The 24,427-nt window shown below is 42.4% G+C and overlaps 2 protein-coding genes across 8 annotated transcripts in view; both read right to left on the bottom strand.

The window, feature by feature from the left end:
* The window catches only part of LOC137427323 (uncharacterized), a 112,431-nt gene that overhangs the window by 61,405 nt on the left and 26,599 nt on the right, over nucleotides 1-24,427 (bottom strand). For 4 of the 7 annotated variants that reach the window (XM_068116742.2, XM_068116744.2, XM_078778387.1 and 1 more), the window contains exon 4: nucleotides 21,717-21,878. The exons of 2 other annotated variants lie outside the window; for them this stretch is intronic. In XM_068116742.2, coding sequence (XP_067972843.2) covers nucleotides 21,717-21,878 — 162 coding nt within the window. Of the gene's footprint in view, nucleotides 1-8,445; nucleotides 10,476-21,716; nucleotides 21,879-24,427 lie in introns of those variants that run through there. One more of the 7 variants, XM_078778390.1, reaches the window with a different exon arrangement.
* LOC137427324 (uncharacterized) lies at nucleotides 17,816-21,710 on the bottom strand. The gene has a single exon (XM_068116746.2). The coding sequence runs from the start codon at nucleotides 21,646-21,648 to the stop codon at nucleotides 20,242-20,244; it is 1,407 nt and encodes a 468-aa protein (XP_067972847.2). The 5' UTR covers nucleotides 21,649-21,710; the 3' UTR covers nucleotides 17,816-20,241.

Raw genomic sequence — 24,427 nt, 5'->3', positions numbered from 1 at the left:
CTATGTAGCGTTTTTGACCCTACCTCCCAATGGTGAAGAATCACCTAAAACATTCTCGTAGCCGGATCCGAATCTGGATCTTCACCAAAATATAATCGTAGTGTTAGGAGCATGACTTTTCTAATATCCATGTTGAAGAACCATCCTAATATATATACGTATATATTTTTTGTATACAAGATCAAGGCTCGTGTAAGAGCTAAAACAAAGTATACACAAATAACATGTCTACCGACAACACACACACACACATTTTTGAAGGAAATCATCACCACCACATCGTGATGTACCACCACCTAACACAGCAAAGAGGCCGACAACTACCGGGGATGCCGCTTCGTGGTGGTTGTACCCCCCAACGCAAGTCGGGGCACAAATCCTCCCCATTCTTCCCTGCTGCCCGGATTCGTCAGGGCAGTGCAGTCACAGTCAGAGTGCCGATTGGTCCCCATGGACCAGCCCTTTCCCTCTTTGTGTCTCTCTCTTTATATCTCTCTGTCTTTCTTTCTCTCTAACTCTGTCGTGGCCCTGAGTTTGTGAAGGCGGGGGTGCACCATCCTAGATGTGGGGGATCTCTGGGTCACTCCTATGAGATCAATCGGCTGTCTCCATGCAATGGGCTTGTTTGAGAGAACTGCTCGCTCAGGGCTATACAACAACAACAACAACAACAACAACAACAACGAGGCCTAGATACAGTACAGAAGGGATGTAAGAGAGGATGCTACGGAACAATAGACTACCTATGACTAAACAAGACCATTCTCGATAACTGTAAAAGGAGAAGAACCTGGATTGACTATAAAAAGCTTTTGATGGTGTCCCACATTCATGGATGTTAAAACGCATGCATGGATGTTAAACGTACAAGATAAACCCTCAAATAATCAATGTCAGTGACAAAGCAATGGAGCTTTCAAATACTATTTTGAAATGACAGCACTTGGAAGGGAAAATTGAAATACCAGGAGAGAAGATACATTGCGGGATCTTCCAGGGAGAAGGCATTTGCCACTCCAATTTTGCCTGGCTCTGGACTCTAAGAAACCTCAATAATGAGCGAGGACATGGATACACCCGAACATCCAATAAGACAGCACCCAAAGAGACAAGAAACGTGACACATTGACATGATGTATATGGATGATATAAAACAATTTGCACCAAACCACAAAAAATTGGCAGAACTCAAATTAGTGAAAGAGTACTCAGACAGCATTCAAATGGAATTTGGCCTAGATAAGTGTGCCAAGTGCACTTTGGTACAAGGTAGACCAACAAAAACAGACGATATAAAAATCAACGTAAATACAACAATACAGGAGCTAAACAACGAAGAATCATACAAATACCTCGGAGTAGAAGAGGGCCACCAGATATGTCACAAACAAATACGCAAAACAATAGCCAAATATTTGCTTCAAACGAAGCCGATCCTAAAAACATATCTTATCCTGAGAAACAAAATTAAAGACATTAACCATCTAGCAATACCAGTATTCCAATACAGCTGCGGAATAATAACCTGACCACAAGTGGAAATCAATAAGTTTGATATCAAAACAAGAAAACTCCTCACTTTTCGCAAAATGTTCGACAAAAATCAATGCATCCCAATAATGTACCTGCCAAGACAAGAATGAGGTAGCGACCTGATGAAACTTGATCAAATGCATAGAATGACAACTGTAGGATTGGCTGAGTATGTGAAATGTTCAACAGACTACAGAATGCAATTTGTACGCATACGCAAAGAGAGCAAAGCCACAGAAGGTCTAACCCACTAGGCAAAAATTTTCAAAGTCTGGTGTGAATGGAAGATGTCACACATGAAACCGACAGTTTTAAGATGATGGGACTGAGTTAATCAGACAAGTGTAGATTTTGCAAGGTAGGATCAGAAAGCACGAGGCACCTGCTATCGGGCTGTAAAAGAAAAAACTCCTGTCAGAACAACTGTACACTCAAAGGCAAAACAAAGTATATAGAGTAAGCCATTGGAACATCTGAAAAAAATTCAATATCACAGTTTCAGAACACTCATGTAAAAATGAAAGAAAAATCAATCACTAAAAACAAGTAGTGCTCATGTAGGACCTGATTACCCATCGAGCGCGAACCATCCTGAAAAGAGCCCTCGGAAGAAAACTTTGAGAACAAGAAGAATTCACAGCTTGGTCTCCTGCTCTGGCTGTCCCGCTCTCTGTGCCCCTCATGCTGCTTGGTGTTGCACGTTGCACTGCCTCTCCTTATGCCAATGGACATTCATGGAAAGGACAAGCCACAGCACTTGCTAAGGACTGACTCGCTCCTCAAAGACTCCCCATCTCCCTACACTGCGTGGCAAGCATCTGCATGCAGGATAGATTCCATCCTTTCTGTCTTGTTTTCGCTCTCCATTTATCTCGTCACCCTGGGTGAATATGTTAAGACCTGAAGTAATTACGATACGTCATGATTCCTAAGAGTATTTATTTTTGTTTCGTTTGATACAGTTTGTTTCACCGCATTAGCAATAGTGTCTTCTTTTTCCTCCTCACACCACTTTCTTGTTAATAAATCCCCTTTGTTCATGAAAACCTGTGCATGATCATTAGCCCAGTGGATTCCATGTTGTATAGAGAATTGGCACATAAATCCGTCAGTTGGGCAGATTGGGTCTGTGCAATTAAGGCGATATAAAAGTGAATTGTGTGATAGCAATTGCACTGCAAATCTTGACAGACAAAATTGCCGCGGTTGTATCTTGAGACGCCGTTTCACACCAACATTGTCTGGGCTGATGCGGAGAGGTCTTGTCCCCTGCCCACCTGGCAGTAGAACAGTCTTAAGACACCCGACCGTTACAATATATGTGAATACATACTAATGGGGCATGCTTGCACACTGCAAACAACGACTCGGTTGCATCCGATGAGTCCATTAAAAAAATGTTTCCCTGATATTGAATTGAACAGGACAATTTGAAGATTATGGAGTTGAGGGTAGTATTAGCAGGGAAAGCAGGTGAAGTGGAATAATAACTACGTTTAATCTATCTATAATTCCAGTAATCTCTGTGTGTATATATGTATGTATGTATGTATGTATGTATGTATGTATGTATGTATGTTTGTATGTCTGTGACCGCTGTTTCTCGACAACCACGGGTCCGATATACTTTAAACTTGCCAGGTATATTGCTGGGGACCCGAGGATGTGCCTTTTCAAGGTTTCATATTAATCGGACAAGTAGTTACCGAGCTATGTCCAAAAAACGATTCAACCAATCAGAGAGCAGCGAGATATCACGTGTGCCGAACATGCCGAACAGACTCTGCCTCGGACGGCACATTTGAGAGCGTATTCATTTATTTCACGTTGGCAAACTATGTTGGCGTTAAACTATGTTTTAAAACTAATTAAAACTAATTTGCGATTCATCGTAACTGCGATTTGCGACCTTCCGGACAGTGAAGACTTCACTTCCGGCAGCCAATCACAGAACGCGTTGTTGCGAGCCGAGCCGAGCGCGTGCGCCATTACGGTTCGTAATTCGATTTCTTCCGGAGAAAATAATAATTTCTCGATTTCTTATGCGCATTATTTCTCCCAGAGCGAAGGGCGGAAGCGAAGAGCGTTGTTTTTTTTGTTTACGGGCGTACGGGCGTACGGGCGGGGTAGAGCGTACGGGTAGCGTTTTTTTTTTTTTTTGGCAAGGAACGGGCACCCACGTACGGGCATGCCCTAGTGTATACAAATGCAACAATAACCTCAATAAAAATTGTATAATTCTTAATTCCTAAGCATTTAAATATTTGATGGGGTCGTTTATGGTTGCATTCTATAAGCTGATAAATAACTCTAATAATTCAAGAATTAGTTATTAGAATGAGCTCTTAATTGATTAGTTTACAGCTACAGGCAGTCCCCGGGTTACGAACGAGATCCGTTTTTAAATCTGTCTGTAAGTCGAATTTGTATGTAAGTCGGAACAGTTGCGTACGGTTCACATCTAGCGTCAATTAGTCAAATGTTTGTCTTAGTATTTAGTATATATTTTACCTAAAATATCTATAGGTATAAAAAACATGAAATAAACATTTCTTAAACTGTTTAGATTGAAAAGAAAAGATAATGATTAAAGGTTAACACTTACTCTCGTTCCAATTGATGTCTAGCAAACCTTGAAACGATCATACCTTGATATATCTCTCTGAGATGATGGGCCTGGTGTTGGAGAGGATTGACCTGGTGCCGGAGAGGACTGACCTGGTGCCGGAGAGGATGGACCTGGTGCTGGTCAATTTTCTTAAAGTAAACATCAAGGGTGGCTTGAACAGAGCTTTTCTCATATTTCTCTTGTCTACCGCTCCCCTTATTATATACTTTGTGTGTCTGTTTGATTTTTTCTCTGTGTGATAAATGTTAGCTCCTTCACGAGCCTCGATTCTGTATACAAAAAAAAAATCTTTAAAAAAACTCTTTTTTAAATAATAGGCTTTACGGAGGTCGTGATGTAAGTACGGGCGTTCGTAAGTCGGGCGTTCGTAACCCGGGGACTGCCTATATATTGATTTTTAAAATAAATAAAGTAGAAGTTATAAAATGTTGGGGTTAAAAAGAGGTGGATGAGGCTTGTGTTCGCATTGCCCAGGAACCAGTTTGAGTGCAAGCTGCATTGCATTGTCTTGGGTCACGTGACCTCCAGTGAGCAGAATAAGTATGCGCCAGCTTCCTTTCATTGCCCCACGTACCCCGTGCACACGAAGCGAAAAGCGGGGTTAAGCAATTGGTCCATGATTGTCCATCCATCTGTCTTATCAACCTATCAGTTAATGATCGTCAGTTTATCATCACGAAACAACTTATTTAAATCAAATGTTATATTTTGAACACAAATCGGAACATGAATAAGAAGACAAGTCTCTCATTTTAGGGTACATGGCTCTGAATTTGTCCCGATCGCACATGCACAGAGAGGAGCGAGATAATATTTTTACTCTGCCTGCCTGGCAGTCAAACAAAATTGAAAATCTTCCAAATAGGAAATGTTTTGCTTTTAAGGACGTCATAATGGACACATACAACAGGCATGAATAACTAAAGCAATGTGTTCGACAGGGTGATGTAATAAACGCTGGAGAAAAATGGAGGTGGAACCTGTAACTTTTTTATTTATACACTTTCAAAACCTCTTCAAACCGTTATTTAAATTTAAATACATATTTTAACATTGTAAAACACAAATCGCTTTCATAATACTTCCAAGAACCTCCAGTTTTTCAGCGATGTGTCCGGTTACCAAGTTTCTTGTGGCGCGCTCGCCAAGTGGCTTAAGCACTCCATTCAAAACAGTTGATAAGGAACGGTTGGCTTGGCAAGTGTTAAATCTCCAGGTTGGAACGTTTCACTACGAGCAATCAAGACCTGTCCAATGCTCGAGTCATGATATCATGTTGAACATCACGACTTCCTGAAAGCACAGACATCTCACACTCACACTATCCTTTACTCGAATGTAAGACTATTACAGCCACCACGCATTCTAATCCAAGGATGAGTGTTGCAGCTATCTTTCCCGTAGTCCTCAGCTTTCAATGACTATCTTCTTGTCAGACTTTGATAATTACCTCTCAAGAATTCCAGCTCAAACAATCCCAACTGTTACCCTGCGTGACTTCAATGATGATCTGCTATCAGCCACGATCAGATCAAAATTATTTAGGTTCATATCCTCAAAAGCATTCTCACAGCTTGTGAAAGTGCCCACCACAGACTCAGATGCTCTGCTGGATCACATCTGCAACAACAATTCAAGCATCAACACCTCTGTTGATGTTGTGGAGCTCTACTACTCAGGTCATGATGCTACCATTGTATATCTACCTGTATAAGCTACTTTGCCTCTCGTGCAGTAACTTATTTATCTTCTTTTCTTAGTCTCGTCCCCAAAATGGGTTGCGGAACGATTGCAACCTCTGTATGTGCACGCATGTGTGTGTGTGTGTTTCTGTGGTTTTGTGTGCATGTGTGTCTATATATTCCACTTGAGGAAGTTTTTAAAAATTACGTTATTTTGTGGTGGGTGGTGTCGTGTGTGCGGATGTGGTGTGTTGTGTCCTGGTTGGAGGTCCAATCCCTTCTCAGCGTGGTAACCGGGTGAACATAAGTGTATCATCACTACCGGCTAATGGGCCTTGGCATCATCATACTCGACGATTACCATGAACTCAGGCACAGGGTTTGGTGGGCATGTTGGGTATGTGGCAAGGTTGAAATGATCAGATTTTGGTGAAGATCCGAAGCTGGATCTGAGAATTAAGTAATTCTTCACTATTGAGTGAGGGTCAAAAACGATACAGAGCAAGATATCTCAAAACGTTATGGACGAATTCGGACTAAACCTGGTGGAGATGTTGGGTGTGCGACATGGACGAATCGATTAGATTTTGGTGAAGATCGGAATGCAGATCTGAGAATTTGTTAATTTACAAGTGATTCTTCACCATTGAGTGATACGGCCAAAAACGATATATAACACGATATCCCGAAAAGTTGTGGACAGATTCGGACAAAACTTGGTGTTGAGGTTGGGTATGTAACAAGGATGAAATGATTAGATTTTGCTGAACATCCGGATCTGGATCTGAGAATTTTTAAAAGTGATTCTTCACTATTGAGTGATATGGTCAAAACTATATAAGAACCGCCTTTAGAGGCCATTTTTCCCCACAGGGCAGGGGGTTGGCCTTTTCCGGGTACCGTGGTCCCATTTTTTGAAGCAATGTTTTATGGCCGGATACCCGGATGCCCTACCCAGTCACCCAGGGTAGTCTTACATTTTTATGGCCCAGGCCAATCCCTGTTAGTCGCCTCTTGCGACACAGGGAATTGCCAGTGAACTGGTACTCAATTTGCGGACCTCGGAAGGATGACAGGCCGAGTCAACCCCCCTGGCGTTGGTTCAGCGATCGACCGGGATTCAAACCCAGGATCCTAGGATCCCAAGCCGGCACCCTAACCGCTAAGCCAACACCAGGCTACATGGTCAAAACCAGAGCCCTTTATACACAGTTTGGCCAACTCGGTAATAGGCGCCATGTTGGAGCCCTACGTCAAGTGCACGCGCGCGTGCGTTCAAGCGTGCATGCATAGAGTTACATATTAAGTCTATGCGTGCCTATTAAGTCTATGCAACTTTTTGCTATTAGAGACTGGTTTATTTTCATGTTCCCGAGTTTCATTCATTGTTTAGTCACTTTAGGGCTTTAACATGGCGCCTGTTGTCACATGATCGCTAAAAACTGAAACCGAGCTGGCCAAACTGTGTATAAAGGGCTCTGGTCAAAACTATATATAGCACGATAACTCAAAACGTTATAGAGGGATTCGGCTGAAACTTGGTGGACAAGCTGGGCGAGTGACAAAGAAGAATCGATTCAATTTCGGTGAAGATCCGAATCCGGATACGATAAAAAATTTTTTTAATTTTTAAGTGATTCTTCAGCATTGAGTGATAGGGGTAAAAACGATCTATAGCATGATATTTCAAAAGGTTGAGGATGACTTATGACAAAACTCGGTGGGTGAGTTGGTTAGGCGACAAGAACAAGCCGATTAGATTTTGGTTCAGGTACGGATACAGATCCGGCCTATCAGTGGGATACCAAGTATAAACTGTTCACCTGCCAGAGGTTTGCTCTCGAACGAATGCCGTTCGAGTTGAGCTACGTTTTGCTTTTCAACACCGCTGGGGCAGTTTCCTTTCATCCTCGGGACAGGTCCTCTGATTTTAAAAACTGCGACGTTTTGCCGCGCTCACTGGTTAGTTGAGTTAGTAAAGAGGAGTTGTTTTATGATCGTACAATAAATTGAAGCATTTATTTTCTAAACAATACCGATATGTATTAACATTAGGAATTAAGAATTACACAATTTTTATTGAGGTTATTGTTGCATTTGCATACATTAAACGTAGTTATTATTCCACTTCACCTGCTTTCCCTACTAATACTACACTCAACCCCATAATCTTCAAATTGTCCTGTCCAGTGCAATATCAGGGAAACATTTTTTTAATGGACTCATCATATGACATTGCTTTCTTTCCTTGAGATGGGGCATTTGCTTCACGCCGTGTTTATCACCACTAACACGGTGATATGTTTTGTCGGTAAAGTGATGCCCACCCTCGGTCTCATCTCGAAAGATTGTGAACCACGATCGGTCTCGTTATCTCTCATCTCTCGTGTTCAGGGGGCCCAATGCAATTGCATTGGTTTCATGACCTCCCACGCCGCCACTGACCAGGGCCCTCATTGAGTTTGGGGACCCTGGGTAAGTGCCCTGCATGCTTGTGTGTTAATCCGCCCGTTAATTAAGCCACTGTTTACCCAAACCCTCACCTCCCCCCCCCCCCCCACCCCCCCACCCCAAAGGAAATTTCTTTTTGAAAAAAAAGAAGAAGTTCTAATCATTTTATTACAATAACATAATGTACATGTCAAATTAAAACCTTTTGCAATATTTTAAGACAAAACCAAGATTTCTCAATTATATATTTAACTGTTTTTACTTTATTTTTTTGAAAAAAATGTTTCAAAAATTAATTATTTTTGAAAATATATGTTTGCCTGGCAGGCCGAAAAAAAAGATGACTTCAGAAAAAGAGTTGGCTCGAACCTTTAAAAACAAGACCAAAAGTCTAACAGCGGCGTAGCAGGGGTTGTAAAATATTATAAACCACAAACACATATTATTAACTTTTTAAACAGTCGCTAATGCTGCATATAACATTAAACAAAGAAATTTGGAGGAATCTCGACATCCATGAGGTAAGTTTTACTTGCAGAACTGAGCAAAGATCAACTGTAATTTGTATACCCCACAATGGTTGGAAGTGTGCTCATTTACCAAAAATCTAGCCAGCGCATGCGAAGCCAGCCGTTCCTTAACGGTTTTGAATGGAGTGCTTGCTCGAATGCTTAAACCACTTGGCAATCTCTCCACAAGAAACTTGGTAAATGAACACACCCAATGTTCTTGAGACCCGATCATAGAGAGACTGGAGTCTATCTATGCCAAAGAGGAATGACCTTTCCTTCAGCTCTCGAAGTGAGTGGGTGTTTATGCTGTAATGACATCATATACGTAGTGACGTAGCATAACCGCCAGACACAAAACTGCCTCTACTTTAATATATATATTGATTGATATGTATATGTATTGTATTGATTGATATGTATTGATTGATATGTATATATATATATATATATACATACAGGGGGCTGCAAAAGTAGGTATACAGTAATGAAAAACAAAACGTGCGCACAAAACGTATATTATTGATTATACAAGCATATCAATAATAACATATCAATAATAAACATATCAATAATAAACATATTAATCCCTCAAATGTTCAAACTGTTTGCCCCCGGTATTCACACACTCCACTAGTCGAGTGTGGACACCCATGCACACTCTGGCACAAAGGTCTTTATCAGCATCAATTTCCTGGCAAGCCTCCCGTATGAACTGAATCATGGCATCAACAGAACGTGGCTTGCGTGCGAAAACCCTGTCTTTTACACATCCCCAGAAAAAGAAGTCCATAGGGGTGAGATCCGGCGAACGTGGTGGCCAGTCAACGGCTCCCCGACGTCCAATCCACCTGTTGGGAAATTCTTTGTCAAGTAGCGCACGCACAGTGAGTGCGAAGTGCGGTGGCACCCCATCCTGCTGAAAGTAGAAGTCGTCCTGCTGCTGTTGTTGTTCGCGTACCTGTGGTATGATTGTATCCGTCAGCATGTTCAGATACACGTGTTGATCGACAGTCCTGTGCAGAATGATAGGTCCAACGACACCTTTGCAGGACAGGCCAGCCCACACTGCCACCCCAGGTTGATTGAGCTGTTGCTCAATCGTGACTTTAGGGTTTTCAGTTGCGTAGTACACACAATTGTGCCGATTAACGGCACCCGATAGCTTAAAGTTTGCTTCATCGGACCACACGATTTTGCGCAGAATGCTGTCACCCTCTCGTTCCTCGTTCAGGATGGCTTCGCAAAATTGTAAACGCCGATCCGAGTCATCCTCTAATAAACCATGTATCAATCGTGGCACGTACATTTTCAGTCCTGCACGGTGCATCAAACGACCCAACGATCTGCGTTCAATACCCAATTCAGATGACGCCCTGTTTTTCGATTTCTGAGGGCTCTGGGTAAATGCCAGGGCGACTTGCATTGCATTCTCTGGCGTTGTCACGGTGACTGGTCGAGCACTCTTCGGCGAGTTGTGGATAGACCCCGTCCTCTCAAATTTGTCACGTATCCGGTAAATCGTGAGCCTCGTTGGTGGAGGCGATGCAAATGTTTCTCGCCACTGCTCTCGCACACGTTCACTATTCTCTGTCTTCCAGTACTGTTTCAAAATCCATTTGCGCTCCTCGTCCGTTGAATTACCAGCCATCGTTAAATTTTCCACTTTACCTGAAAAAAAATAGATGTATTATAGAAAAAATTACGAAAAAAACAAAAAACAAATGGTAATAATGATTTTAATGAATTAAATGAATTCAAGGATTAAATGAATCCTAGCACCACTATTATAATACTGGTAATACTGGTATAATCCTTACTGTATACCTACTTTTGCAGCCCCCTTATATATATAAGATATATATATATATATATAAGATATATATTAAACCTCCAGTAACGTTGCAGTCACTACAAAGGGATTAGTGTTACGATTAGATTTACTATAATAATAACGTTACGTTAGTATTACAAAAATTATATATATTATTTTAAACCGAAGTGAATTCCTTAATTCCGCAGTTAGACCGCTTCAATCCATCAACTTTCCATTCACGACATTGGGATTAAAGTATTATGGTTATATTTACTATAATATTAATATCATTACGAAAACGATACGAGTGAAACAATACCACTGTATTAAGAAACCTTTGGCTTAATTTGTCCGGAAGTGGAAGGTGAGTCATAAACGCCTCAGGCCTATACATACCGTATTGTTGGAAGAGACGCAACGCTTTCGATATTTGATGGTCATTTTAACAATCAGTTTGTTTGTGTTTCACACTGAATGAAAAACGTAAAGGTAGAGCATGGCGATTGTGATATATGACAGGTTCGACAATATGTTCCGCATGAACGGCATACAAGTCAAAATGGCGGTGTGTGGAAAGTCATCCACTGCTCAGACGTAATCACATCACCCTGTCATGTGACCAGATTCTCAGCTCCGATTGGTATACGTTTGAGGTGACACAAGAACACAAATCTCCTTTTTGGCACTTTCAAAACCCTTCCATTTCACAGTATTTGGACAAAATAATATTAGCAGTACTTGGATAGTGGAAGTGGAGAATTTTTAAATGTTTAAAATACTTTTAAAGGAAGAAAGAAGAATCGTTTGCAAACTTTACATTGAAGGAGGAAGTACTTGACGCATGGTGTATATTAAGCCTCGTGGCTTTGAAAACACCGTAAAATAAAATAAAAATAAGTAAATCCCTCCTTCTCCATGGGTGGAATTTGCTAGCGGCGAATGGTATTTTGAAAGAGACCTGCGGTGCATCCCTATGGTATTCACACTTGTCTTTATGACATGTGTTACATATTTATGTGAATGTAGGTGAATTACCATTCAGGTCTTTGCTTATCAATGTGTAGTAGATTAAGGGTTGTTGTGGTTGGAGGGTCAGGAGCCCTTCTGAAAAAGAGACCGGAAACGGAAGAGGAAAAGACACGAGGAAGAAAACCGACGAGGATTCTTCTTCCTCGCCCCGCTCCGACGAAAGGTGGGATTGATATTGAGCCGTGTGGAAAAGCGGCGTTCCCGAGCCCGTCTGGCGAGAGGAGTTACCGGGACGGATACCTGCCCGGTGGACGTCAAACTGTCGTGTGGCCGTGCACCGACCCAGCGTCTGGCACCGTTCGCGACCCCGTCTAAAAAGACGCGTACGGGTCGCACGTTGGGGCCTAACACGCGTTGCAAGCGGCGTGGGGCTTTTGCTTGCTTTACCGTACCCGCTTCGCGTGGCCACGAGGGGCTGCAGCCGTGGTGCCTGGTACGATACCTGCCCGGTGGAAACACGTCCACCCGGGGTTCGTTCAACCGCCCGAGTGCGGCGATGCCGACCATCATCTTGGTCAGGAGGGGCCCAGAGACATTGTGCGGGACAGAGACCAAAAGGGGGTCGTGAGTACCAACGGGGACACACATATATAAGATGGCCATCTTAATCATATAGGGAATTGATTGTGGATTGGGAATTGTTGATGGTTGTTTGTTGTTGATTGCTCGGGGAATATATCCTTGATTGTATCATTGAAATTGTATGATATCCTTACCCTTGAAATATATCATTGAACATCAGTTTTCTCTTGGGTGGAATTCATAGGGATTGCGTTGTGAAAGCGCATATATAATACAACTTTCTGGCGAAGTTCCTCTCACGGTCCGGGGGTCACCGAGACCAGGTAGTCACCGAGGGGACCACGTAACACATGGCAGTGCTGAGTGAGCGACGGTGATACGGTGAAATGAACGGCGAGGTATTACGTGCGCAGTTCAGTCACCTGCTCAATGTAACAGTGTTAATTCATAAACAAAAAAATAAAGAGAATGTGTGTTGTTTTTCTTCCCCCGCTCAGTCCCCTGCTACAGTACAGTGGTAATTCACGGGCAAAACAAAGCGCAATTTAAAAGGCGTCGCTGCGGATTCAGTCATTGACTTTAATTTAATACTTTTATACCGCCATTTTGATCCCCAATTCAGTTCCATTGAGGCTTTAACACTGCAACGATTGCCCCCGTGTGAGGTATGTCGTCTAAAGTGTGAAAAAGCATTAAAAAAATACGTCGTGTTCAGTCATTTTCTAAAATGTGTCGCTGTGTATGATGTCATGGACTATACAGTAATTGAATACCTCTCTGGTGTTGGCTTAGCGGCTAGGGTGCCAGCTTAGGATCCTAGGATCCTGGGTTCGAATCCCGGTTGATCGCTGAATTAACGCCAGGGGGGTTGACTCAGCCTGTCATCCTTCCGAGGTCGGCAAATTGAGTACCAGTTCACTGGTAATTCCCTGTTTGTCGTAAAAGGCGACAAACAGGGTTGGCGGCAGGAAGGGCATCCGGCCGTAAAACATTGCTTCAAAAAGGGGACCAACAACAACAAAACAACAACAACAACAACCACGGTGCCCGAAAAAGGCCAACCCCCGCTTTGCGGGGAAAAATGGCCTCTAAAGATGTTTTTTTTAATTTTTTTATTCCACTACATGGTGAAAAATAATTATATTTGTTGGAGTCCGGAAGGAGGGGCGGGGTGGGGTGGGAGAAGGAAGGGGAGAAGGTGGGATGAGGGAGGGGAAGGGGTGAAGGTGAGACCCAGCATTGCCCAGTGCTAGTATATATAATTATATATAGCACACGGACAGTTTTAATTGTAATCGATGGGGAAGGAGGCGGGCAGGGGATAATGGAGGTAATGGGGATGATGGGAGAAAAAATGAACAAACACTGACAGCAAATTCACCTTTTGATGAGAACCTCTTCCACACTTTTGTTTTGTTTCTTTCAGTTTATATATTCCACATTTCCTTTACTCCATCTCATCTCCCTTTGTTTTCACTTACTTCCCTTCAAACCGCTTGAAAAGATAACAGTTCAGATTCTGAATGAAGGGGTTTAATTGACGAGGTAATCACAAAACAGCATCTGTCAGCATTTCTCATTTGTAAAACCATTAACGTTTGTTCCAAAGAGTAGATAATGCAAATATTTTTTGAGAAATGTTATCATCTGTACGACGAGCTTTAGTCCTACTCACGAAGTTGTTTAGAAACCAGGAATCTGCACAACACGTCCCCCACTCACAATTCGTTTTGCAAATCTTATTTCACTGTGGGTGTCCCTCAAAGAGAATGACTTCCAAAGCTGACAAACAAGTTTGTACCACACACAATTCTTCTTCTTCTTCTATTTCCTGTTATATATTACATTTCTCCAATCCCTCTCGATCGTTATTTCATCCCCACTAGCATGTATTACCAGAACATTGTTCCCAGGTTAGATTATTGCTGAAAAAAATTCGACACAAAAAATATTGAACGCTGAAAAAAAAAAACAAGGAAAAAGTGGGTCCGACAAGCCGAGCTAGAAGAAAACCAGTTGGTATTTTCAGAGATCAACACCAATGAAAGGTAAAAAAAAAAAAAACACCTTTAGAGGCCATTTTTCCCCACAAAGCGGGGGTTGGCCTTTTTCAGGGACCGTGGTTGTTGTTGTTTTTCGGTCCCCTTTTTGAAGCAATGTTTTACGGCCGGATGCCCTTCCTGCCGCCAACCCTTTTTGTCGCCTTTTACGACAAGCAGGGAATTACCAGTGAACTGGTACTCAATTAGCCGACCTCGGAAGGATGACAGGCTGAGTCAACCCCCTGGCGTTAATTCAGCGATCGACCGGGATTCGAACCCAGGATCCTAGGATCCTAAGCTGGCACCCTAGCCGCTAGCCTAACACCAATGAAAGGTTGATGTTGGTTATTGATGGATGTCAGGTGTTTGATTGTATTGATTTAATGCTGAGACCCAGACATTACATCAATACAAAACCAGAAAGCATCTGAAAATGTCCACTTTATATTCAGACTTCTTCTTCCGTGTGCCAAATATGATGAAAACGGCTAAAGACTAGAACGGCACTCGGTAGAGAGCATACCTCCGCCAAGCTGAACAGTTTATGTTTTGTATACCACTGATAGGCCGGATTTGGATTCGGACCTGAACCAAAATCTAATCGGCTTGTTCTCATCAACTACCCCAATTCATCCAAACCTATTCGAGATATTGTGCTATTTAACGTTTTAGCCCCATCTCTCAATCGTGAAGAATCATTTAAATTAAAAAAATTATCTTATCAGGATCCGGATCTTCACCAAAATCTAATCAATTTGTACTTGTCACACTCTAAACTTGCCCACCAAATTTCATCCAAATCTGTGTGCAACTCTGCAATATCCTGTACACAAACAGGCAGGGGTGAAAACATAACCTCAGTCCTTCACAGTTGGCAGAGGTAAAAATACAAAAAACATTGACCATTTTAATCGACCTTGCCATTTTGTCTTAAAAAAAATAGCCTTCAGTGGCCCAATATGCAAACTGATCATATTTCAAGGCAATCACATGAAAATTGATGGTTTTGTGCAACTTTCACCTTTTGATCTTAAAACCCCCCCCCCCCCCCCCCCCCAAAACGGCTTCTAGCCTTTGATTGGTGAACCAATTCAGTGACAATATGCAAATTCTTTAAATTTCAGGTCAATTGGATAAAAATTCACGATTTTATGTGATGCTCCACTTTGACCTTTTGGCCAAATTATTAATTGTCTTCTCCATATTGTCATAATAAAGCTATGTTGAAAATTTGATAACAAAAGCTAAAATTATAATTAAATTTCAGGTCAATTGGATGAAAACTGATGATTTTTGTGATGCTGACCTTTGACTTTTTTGACCGAATTATTAATACTAGGGCATGCCCGTACTATATATATATCTAAAAGTATATCCCCCCCCCCTCTATTTACATGAAATGGTTTGGTCCATTCGCAAAGCCAAAGCGAACGGCTTGCGAGTACGGTGACAATCCCCCCCCTCTATTTACATGAAATGGTTTGGTCCAAAGCGAACGGCTTGCGAGTACGGTGACAATCCCCCCCCCCTCTATTTACATGAAATGGTTTGGTCCAAAGCGAACGGCTTGCGAGTACGGTGACAATCCCCCCCCCCCCCCTCTATTTACATGAAATGGTTTGGTCCAAAGCGAACGGCTTGCGGAGTTTGGTAAAGAAATCGCCATAGCGTGCACAAACGCGCAGGAAAGCGAAAGAATCGCAAATTAGTTTTAATTAGTTTTAAAACATAGTTTAACGCCCGAGCGAGTTTAACGCAATCGCAAATCGCATCGCAAAGCGAAAGAATCGCAAATTAGTTTTAATTAGTTTTAAAACATAGTTTAACGCCAACATAGCGCCAACATAGTTTGCCGACGGGAAATAAATGAATACGCTCTCAAATGTGCCGTCCGAGGCAGAGTCTGTTCGCCACGTTCGGCACACGTGATAGCTCGCTGCTCTCTGATTGGTTGAATCGTTTTTTGGACATAGCTCGGTAACTACTTCTCCGATTAATATGAAACCTTGAAAAGGCACATCCTCGGGTCCCCAGCAATATACCTGGCAAGTTTCAAGTATATCGGACCGGTAGTTGTCGAGAAACAGCGGTCGCATACACACAGACACACACACAGACACACACACAGAGATTACTGGAATTATAGATAGATGACTTCTCCATATTCTCATCATAAAACTTTGTTGAGAATTTGATAACAAAAGCTCAAATGGTAAACAAGTTACGGCACAGACAGCAGGCAGGCACGCATACAAGACTGCAAAATCCCGTCTCCCGCTGTGCGGGGCAAGGGCTGACAACTAACTTTAAGCACAAGAACACGGGTATCAATCGATAAAACAGAACAAGCAACTGATAATAAGCACAAAGCAACTGACCGCACTGTGGTCACAACCTGCAACAAAATACAGTAACAGGCTGATTTGGAAACATGTATTTAAAGCACTCTTAAAAGATGAACAGCTCAATATTGAGAAACACACATTTAATGCACTTTTAAAAGATTACATTGACACCTGTTATCCATGTCACCCTCTCCATGGTTATATCAGAACGAGCTGATTTCTCAGTCATGGAATGTTTAACCCCAATATGGGGCCGTTCAAAAATGATGCAACACTTTATTAATCGACAATCTGATTAATCTGACGAGGAGGGGAGTGTTGTTGAAGCTGAAGGGAAAGGTGTATGCTACATGTATGAGAAGTGTTATGATTTATGGGAGCGAGACATGGGTAATGAATGTAGAGCAGCAACGAAGGCTGGAAAGGGTGGAAATGCAAATGGTTCGGTGGATGTGCGGAGTATCGTTGAGAGAGAGGAAGACAAATGATGAATTGCGAAAGATGATGGGAATAGAGCCTGTGATGGATGCTGTGAAGAGAAACAGGTTGAGATGGTTAGGTCATGTGTTGAGGAAGGATGAAAGTGACTGGTTGAAAAGAATGATGGAAATAAATGTTGAAGGAAGTAGAGGACGGGGAAGACCGAGAAAGACTTGGCTAAAGATGGTGGAAGAAGAAATGCGGGCAAGGGGGTTAACAAGGGGAGATGCAGAAAATAGGGCAAAATGGAGAAGATTGTCATGGGGCCTGCAAGGCTAACCCCCGCTCCAGCAGGGAAAATGGCCTTAAAATGCCTGTTGTTGTTGTTGTTGTTGTCGTCGTTTATCAATCGACAATGATTTGATTTTTCAGGGGTCCCTCATCGTGGGTAACACTCGACCCAAACAAAGCCATTGGAAATCCGACCAACAAACCCCAATGTATAATCAGCAACAAGCCTGATGCCGACAAGCCTACAAGCCTGATGTCTTTGGCCCACCAAGATGGCGGCCATATTATTTCATCTGCCCTAGTGGGTGGAGTCAAGCGACCAATGTGGGCATGGTCCTGCAGCTGTCAGACTAATGGATGCACATTTCAAAAATCGACCCCCTAAAATAATAACAACAACAACAACAACAACAACCACACAGAGCTGTTGTCAACCTGTGACATGTCACACATAAAAAGGGCCTTCACACACAAAGAAAGCCAGAACCGCAAGTTCAGGATGAGCACCTGACATGTTCCTGGACTAAACATTTTGAAGAGGCAAGGTGACAATATTCGAATTTATTGAATTGAAAGATTTTCTTGGCTCTGGGTCACCCCACGTATGCAATGCTACCTGACTACCAACACAAAGGCCAAGTTTTAAGAAAGGTATCATGGGATATTCGACGTCCATAACCTAAATTCAAATGCAACCGCATGCTCCAAAATGCACCGCTCCACACTGACAGTGCATCAGTGACAGCTGTTATCAGATTTGTTGCCCACAGTAATCAAACCAAAGACGAGCGTTGAATCGTGAGCATGCTACCAACTTACATATCCCTGTGACTCTTGTGTACATTTTGTCCTCACTTAAATAAATCGGTACGGCCATAGCTTCAACATTTCACTTTATTCAAACAGACATTTTCATGACAATTCAAGATCTTGTTGAAATTTTTTTTTTATGGGAAAATAGTCATAAAAAAGTCATACAGTCGTGGCCAAAAATATTGGCACCCTTGCATTTTTTTCAAATAACTCAATTTTCTCCAAAAATAAGTTGAAATTGACAAAAGTATTTAGTCTCCACAATTCTTTATTTCACTGTTAATATTACAGAACCTTTGTTTTTGATTCAGAACTTAATATATCCTTTTAAATCAGAAAATAAAAAAGAAATGGCATTGACAAGATTATTGACACCCTAGACTTGATATTTGGCAGCATGGCCTTTGGACAAAATAACTGTTGTCACGCACTTCCTGTAGCCATGAATGAGCTTCCTGCACCTCTCGACAGGAAGTTTGGCCCACTCTTCCTGTGCAAACTGCTCCAGTTCTCCCATATTTTAAGGGTGCCTTCTCCCAACTGCTGTTTTCAGATCTCCCCACAGGTGTTCAATGGAATTTAATTTGGACTCGTTGCTGGCCACTTCAGAATAGTCCAGGGTTTTGTCTTGAACCATTCCTGGGTGCTTTTTGAAGTGTGTTTGGGCTCATTGTCCTGCTGCAAGACACATTACCTGCGACGGAGACCCAGCTTTCTGACACGAGGTTGAACATTGCGCTCCAACATGCCTTGGTGATCTCCTGATTTCATGATGCCGTGCACACATTCAAGGCACCCAGTGCCAGAGGCAGCACAACACCAAAACATCACTGAACCTTCTCCATGTTTGACTGTAGGGAAGGTGTTCTTTTCTTTGAAGGCTTCATTTTGTTTACTGTAAACATAGAGATGATGTGCTTTACCAAAAAGCTCTAATTTTGTCTCATCTGTCCACAAGACATTATCCCAGAAGGATTTTGGCTTGTTCAGGTGTGTTTTGGAAAACTCCAGTCGGGCTTTCTTATGTCTCTCTCTCTCAGCAGTGGGGTCCTCCTGGGGCTCCTACTATAGAACCCCGTTTCATTGAGTTGGCGACAGTTGTGCGAGTTGAAACTGTCGTACCTTGTGTCTGAAAGTCAGCTTGAATCTGTTTGGCAGTTGATCAAGGTGCTTTCTCCACCATTCAAACAATCCTTCGCTGCAATCTTCAATCAAGTTTTCTCTTGCGGCCACGTCCAGGGAGGTTGGTCACAGTGCCATGGGCCTTAAACTTCCTGATAACATTGCATACGGTGGACACAGGAACATTAAGGTCTCTAGAGATCGACTTGGAGCCTTGAGATTGTCCATGCTTGGCTATGATCTTGTGTCTGACCTCCTCAGACAATTCACTGGTTTTCTTTCTTTCCTCCATGCTCATCATGGTTCACACAGTGACACAAAACAGCATAATGACTCCTTTTCTCCATTCCAACTGGTTGAATGAATGAATGAATGAGTGATTTTTATATTGCAGGCACCTGCAACTCACCACAGGTGAGTTCAATTCCAAAGTGAAGGCGAATCAACTGTTTGAAATCGAATTGTTTGTAGCAATTCCTAAAAGGTGCCAATAATGTTGTCCGGGCCATTTTAGGATTTCTGTGTGGAATAAGCTAAGATTTAGTATTTTTTCAGCTTTTTTTTGTTTTGTTCCACTGCAAACCAAAGAAATACAAATGTGGATACCAAAATATTATTTAATTTCAGCAATTTTATGGAATGAATGGTGCATTGTTTGAAAAAGGTGCAAGGGTGCCAATATTTTTGGACACGACAGTAGATGGGCCCTTAGTCTCGTAAAGTAAATGCCTACAGGGCTGCACATCCGAAAGGCTCTCTGCTCAGTGTGATCAAAAGCCAGTATAATTTCTCAAGTGCGTTTTAAGATTGCCTGATGAACTAAAATATTTTTCACAAACTGTACATTTGTATCAGGATTCACTATTGTGGATTATCCTGTGTGTTATAAGGTGTGCTGACAGCATGAAAGATTTTACACAAATTGTGCAATTGTACAAGCAGTCAAAATTATTACTTCTCATGCGTGTCTTACGGCAGGACGATTGAGTGAAAGATTTTTGCCAAATTGGGCAACGGTGTGGACATTCTCTAGTGTGTCATGAGCTCACATTATTTGATGAAGGATTTTCCATAATTTTTGCATTTGTATGGACATTCTCTTTGTTTGACCGATTAAAAGATTTCTCCCAACTTGAGCATTTGTATTGGTATTCACCATTGTGGATTTTCAAGTGTGATTTTAGGTGAGATGACTGATGGAAAGATTTTCCACAAACCGTGCATTTGTATGAACATTCTCCATCATGTATTCTCATGTGTGTTTTAAGGTTGGATGACTGACTACAAGATTTTCCACAAATTGAGCATTTGTATGGGCACTCACCACCATGTGTTCTCATGTGCGTTTTAAGGTTGGATGACTGACTACAAGCTTTTCCACAAATTGAGCATTTGTATGGGCGTTCACCACTGTGAATTCTCATGTGTATTTTAAGGGTGGATGGATAAATGAAATATTTTCCACAAATTGTGCAATCATATGGGCATGCACCATTGTGAATTCGCATGTGCGTTTTCAGGTTGGATGACCAATTAAAGGATTTTCCACAAATTGTGCATTTGTACGAGTCTTCACCATTGTGCATTCTGATGTGTGTTTTAATTCTGGATGAATGACTGAAGGATTTTCCACAAATTGTGCATTTGTATGGGCGATCAACATTTTGAATTGCCATGTGTGTTTTAATACTGGATGAATGACTGAAGGATTTTCCTCCAACTGTGCATTTGTATGGGCGTTCATCATTGTGAGTTTTCATGTGTGTTTTAAGGTTAGATGACCAATTAAAAGATTTTCCACAAATTGAGCATTTGTATGGGCATTCACCATCGTGTATTCTCTTGTGCGTTTTAAGGTTGGAAGACTGACTACAAGATTTTCCACAAATTGAGCATTTGTACGGGCGTTCACCATTGTGAATTCTCATGTGTATTTTACGGGTGGATGGATAAATGAAAGATTTTCCACAAATTGTGCATTCATATGGGCATTCACCATTGTGAACTCTCATGTGCGTTTTAAGATTAGATGACCAATTGAAAGATTTTCCACAAATTGTGCATTCATATGGGCATTTGCCATTGTGAATACTCATGTGTGTTTTAAGGATGGAGAATCGATTAAAAGATTTTTCACAAATTGTGCATTGGTATGGGCGTTCACCATTGTGAATACTCATGTGTGTTTTAAGGATGGAGAATCGATTAAAAGATTTTTCACAAATTGTGCAGTTGTATGGGCGTTCACCATTGTGAATTATCATGTGTGGTGTAAGGTTGGATAACTGATCAAAAGATTTTCCCCAACTTGAGCATTTGTACGGGTATTCACCAAAGTATTCACCATTGTGGATTTTCAAGTGTGATTTTAGGTGAGATGACTGATTGAAAGATGTTCCACAAACTGTGCATTTACACAGGCGTTCACAATTGTGACTTCGCATGTGTGTTTTAAGGGTGGATGAACGACGAAAAGATTCTTCACAAACTGTGCATTTGTATGGGCATTCACCTTTCTTTCCTTTGTGAGCCTTGTGAAAATTATTCTCTGCAAACATTTCCTCATTCAGTTTCTCGTGTTTGTGAAAAGTCCTCTGGTGGATTTCTTTTGGTGAGTCCTGCAGGCTGTTCATAAAAGTAAGTTCAGTCTCTCTTGTAGATTCAGCGGATTGACCTGTAAATGCAACATCACATGACCTGTGAAAAAAAAATCTGATTCTGTCTAATACCCACAACATCATTCTGACAAACATACCCAAGTCTAACATGTACGTATGTATTTGTTCCATTGCAGAAAAGTAAAAAAAAAATTCTTGTTGTAAATATTGTCAAGTCCGTAGCCGATGAAGACCAGCCTTGGACAGATAGCCGAACATTGCTTTAACTCCAAGGTGTATACCCAAACTTGGCCGGATTATCTTCTCGTGCGAGCGGGAAAGGCCTGAAGCCTTACCTGATCGGACAACCGCCACGGGGTTTTATTCCTCAAACTCACAAATGAGTAAACGGACACGACACACAAAAGTAAGATGAAAGTTGAGGGAACTATAAGACTAAGGTGAGGGACCCTCCATTCCGACACAATTACACGACACAAGGAGAAATAAAATAAAATAAAATGGTGTGGTGAGTCGTCTGATACTCTCGCCACACGAACTGCCACACGGCACCTTAGGCACGAAGCGGCGGCAAAACGTCCTTCTCTCTCACTCCTCGATGAGCAAGCCCAGCGTGGCCACAACCTCCCCGAAGAGCACCGCATCAAACAGGAGCCACCCCTTCACTGGACAAAGGCTCCACAAAGCTCCGAATGTCCTCTCCCCAAGCGCACATCACGCGACCGCCCGCCACGAAGCCAGTACAGTACCAGGGGAAGACAACGCGACAGCTCGCACCAGCACCAGAATGAGAGAGAGCCAAAATGCGACCGCTCGCCACGAAGCCAGTACAGTACCAGGGAGAGACAACGCGACCGCTCGCACCAGCACCAGAACAAGAGAGAGCCAAAAATGCGACCGCTCGCCACGAAGCCAGTACCAGAGAGAGAGAGAGAGAGAGGAAGGAGGGACACACCCCCTCCTTTTTCCCTCGCTGACGTCACACTCAACCAATCTTGACATCCCATTACATCATTCCATGGCCCCTTATCCAGTCACGAAGCTCGGGGCATGGTTTCTCCATTACGAGTCCTCAAAGCAGAGTGTGGCCTCTTACGGTCGGTCCTTGGAGGCAGAGTCCAGCTGCCGTTCGGGCATGTTCAACTGGGCAGGGTTTACTTGCCCGATGGAATGTGCGGTGTTTGTCGGGCTTGCCGGTGTTGTTGTAGCAATGGGGCCGATTGCATGGCTGGCCGAGTTTTTGCAAGAACATCAGGGAAAAATCATGGGGACAATTACACACTGGGGGTTATTAATCTTACGCCCAAGAACTTACACAAAATCCACGCCCCTTATGGCGACATGCAAACACTCTTAACCTGAACGATTACCCTGCTTACGTACATAGAAGTGGGCTTCTTCTTCGTGTCACACGGTCCATGCTAATTTACACAATCCTGACTTCAAGAAGGTATTTCATCCCTACCCCCCACAAACGTAACAATATACAATCCTGTTCAAAAGTTTGGATTTTTTCAATGATAGTGTGACAGTTATGTGAAGCCGTCACCCCGAAGCAATGTCATACAACATAAAGGTTCCCGAGTTTAGTTATTCCTAGATAATACACTCATGTTTCAGATAGTCCTCCCTTTTGTCGAGTGGGTTTCAAGCGAAATATGCATTGTGTGGGATTAGTTAGGATTTTCTTCTCTTTCTCACTTTCTTCATTTGTAAAGCCAAGACTTCTCACGTGTGTTTCTCATCGTCAAGCTGCGATGGAGGAAGAGCCGCGAAGCACAACCAATCGGCCTCATTTGCATATGCGCGCCAAAACCACGTTCAAATATGCGTGACAAATCCTATCTGTCACCACCACTACAACCAGCCACCTCTACCCCAACAAAATGCCACCAAACTACCAACCATTTCCACACCACAAGACCACAACCTCTAAATACTTCCACCACAAGAATCAACAACCAACAACAACAAACAACAACAGGCATTTTAAAGGCCATTTTCCCTGCAAGAGCGGGGGTTAGCCTTGCGGTCCCCATGACAATCTTTTCCATTTTGCCCTATTTTCTGCATCTCCCCTTGTTAACCCCCTTGCCCGCATTTCTTCTTCCACCATCTTTAGCCAAGTCTTTCTCGGTCTTCCCCGTCCTCTACTTCCTTCTGCATTTATTTCCATCACTCTTCTCAACCAGTCACTTTCATCCTTCCTCAACACATGACCAAACCATCTCAAACTGTTTCTCTTCACAGCATCCATCACAGGCTCTATTCCCATCATCTTTTGCAATTCATAATTTGTCTTCCTCTCTCTCAACGATACTCCACACATCCACCGAACCATTTGCGTTTCCACCCTTCGTTGCTGCTCTACGTTCATTACCCATGTCTCGCTCCCATAAATCATCACACTTCTCACACATGCAGCATACACCTTTCCCTTCAGCTTCAACGACACTCCCCTCCTCGTCAGCACGTCACTCAGTTCCCAATACTTCTTCCATGCACATCTCACTCATGCAACCGTTGCCTAGTCTGATCCACCTTCTCCATTCAGCATGTCTCCTAGGTAACAAAATGTTTTCACACCTTCCACCTTCACGCCGTC

Source organism: Myxine glutinosa, chromosome 5, assembly GCF_964187855.1.
Source record: "Myxine glutinosa chromosome 5, kmMyxGlut1.1, whole genome shotgun sequence".
Lineage (NCBI taxonomy): Eukaryota > Metazoa > Chordata > Myxini > Myxiniformes > Myxinidae > Myxine > Myxine glutinosa.
The sequence above is the reverse complement of the archived record's forward strand: the minus strand, read 5'-3'. Positions and strand labels throughout refer to the sequence as shown.

Bases quoted from the DNA above. Each gene is read 5' to 3' on its own strand.
- LOC137427324 (XM_068116746.2), bottom strand. From the start codon at position 21,648: ATGCGAAGTCACAATTGTGAACGCCTGTGTAAATGCACAGTTTGTGGA.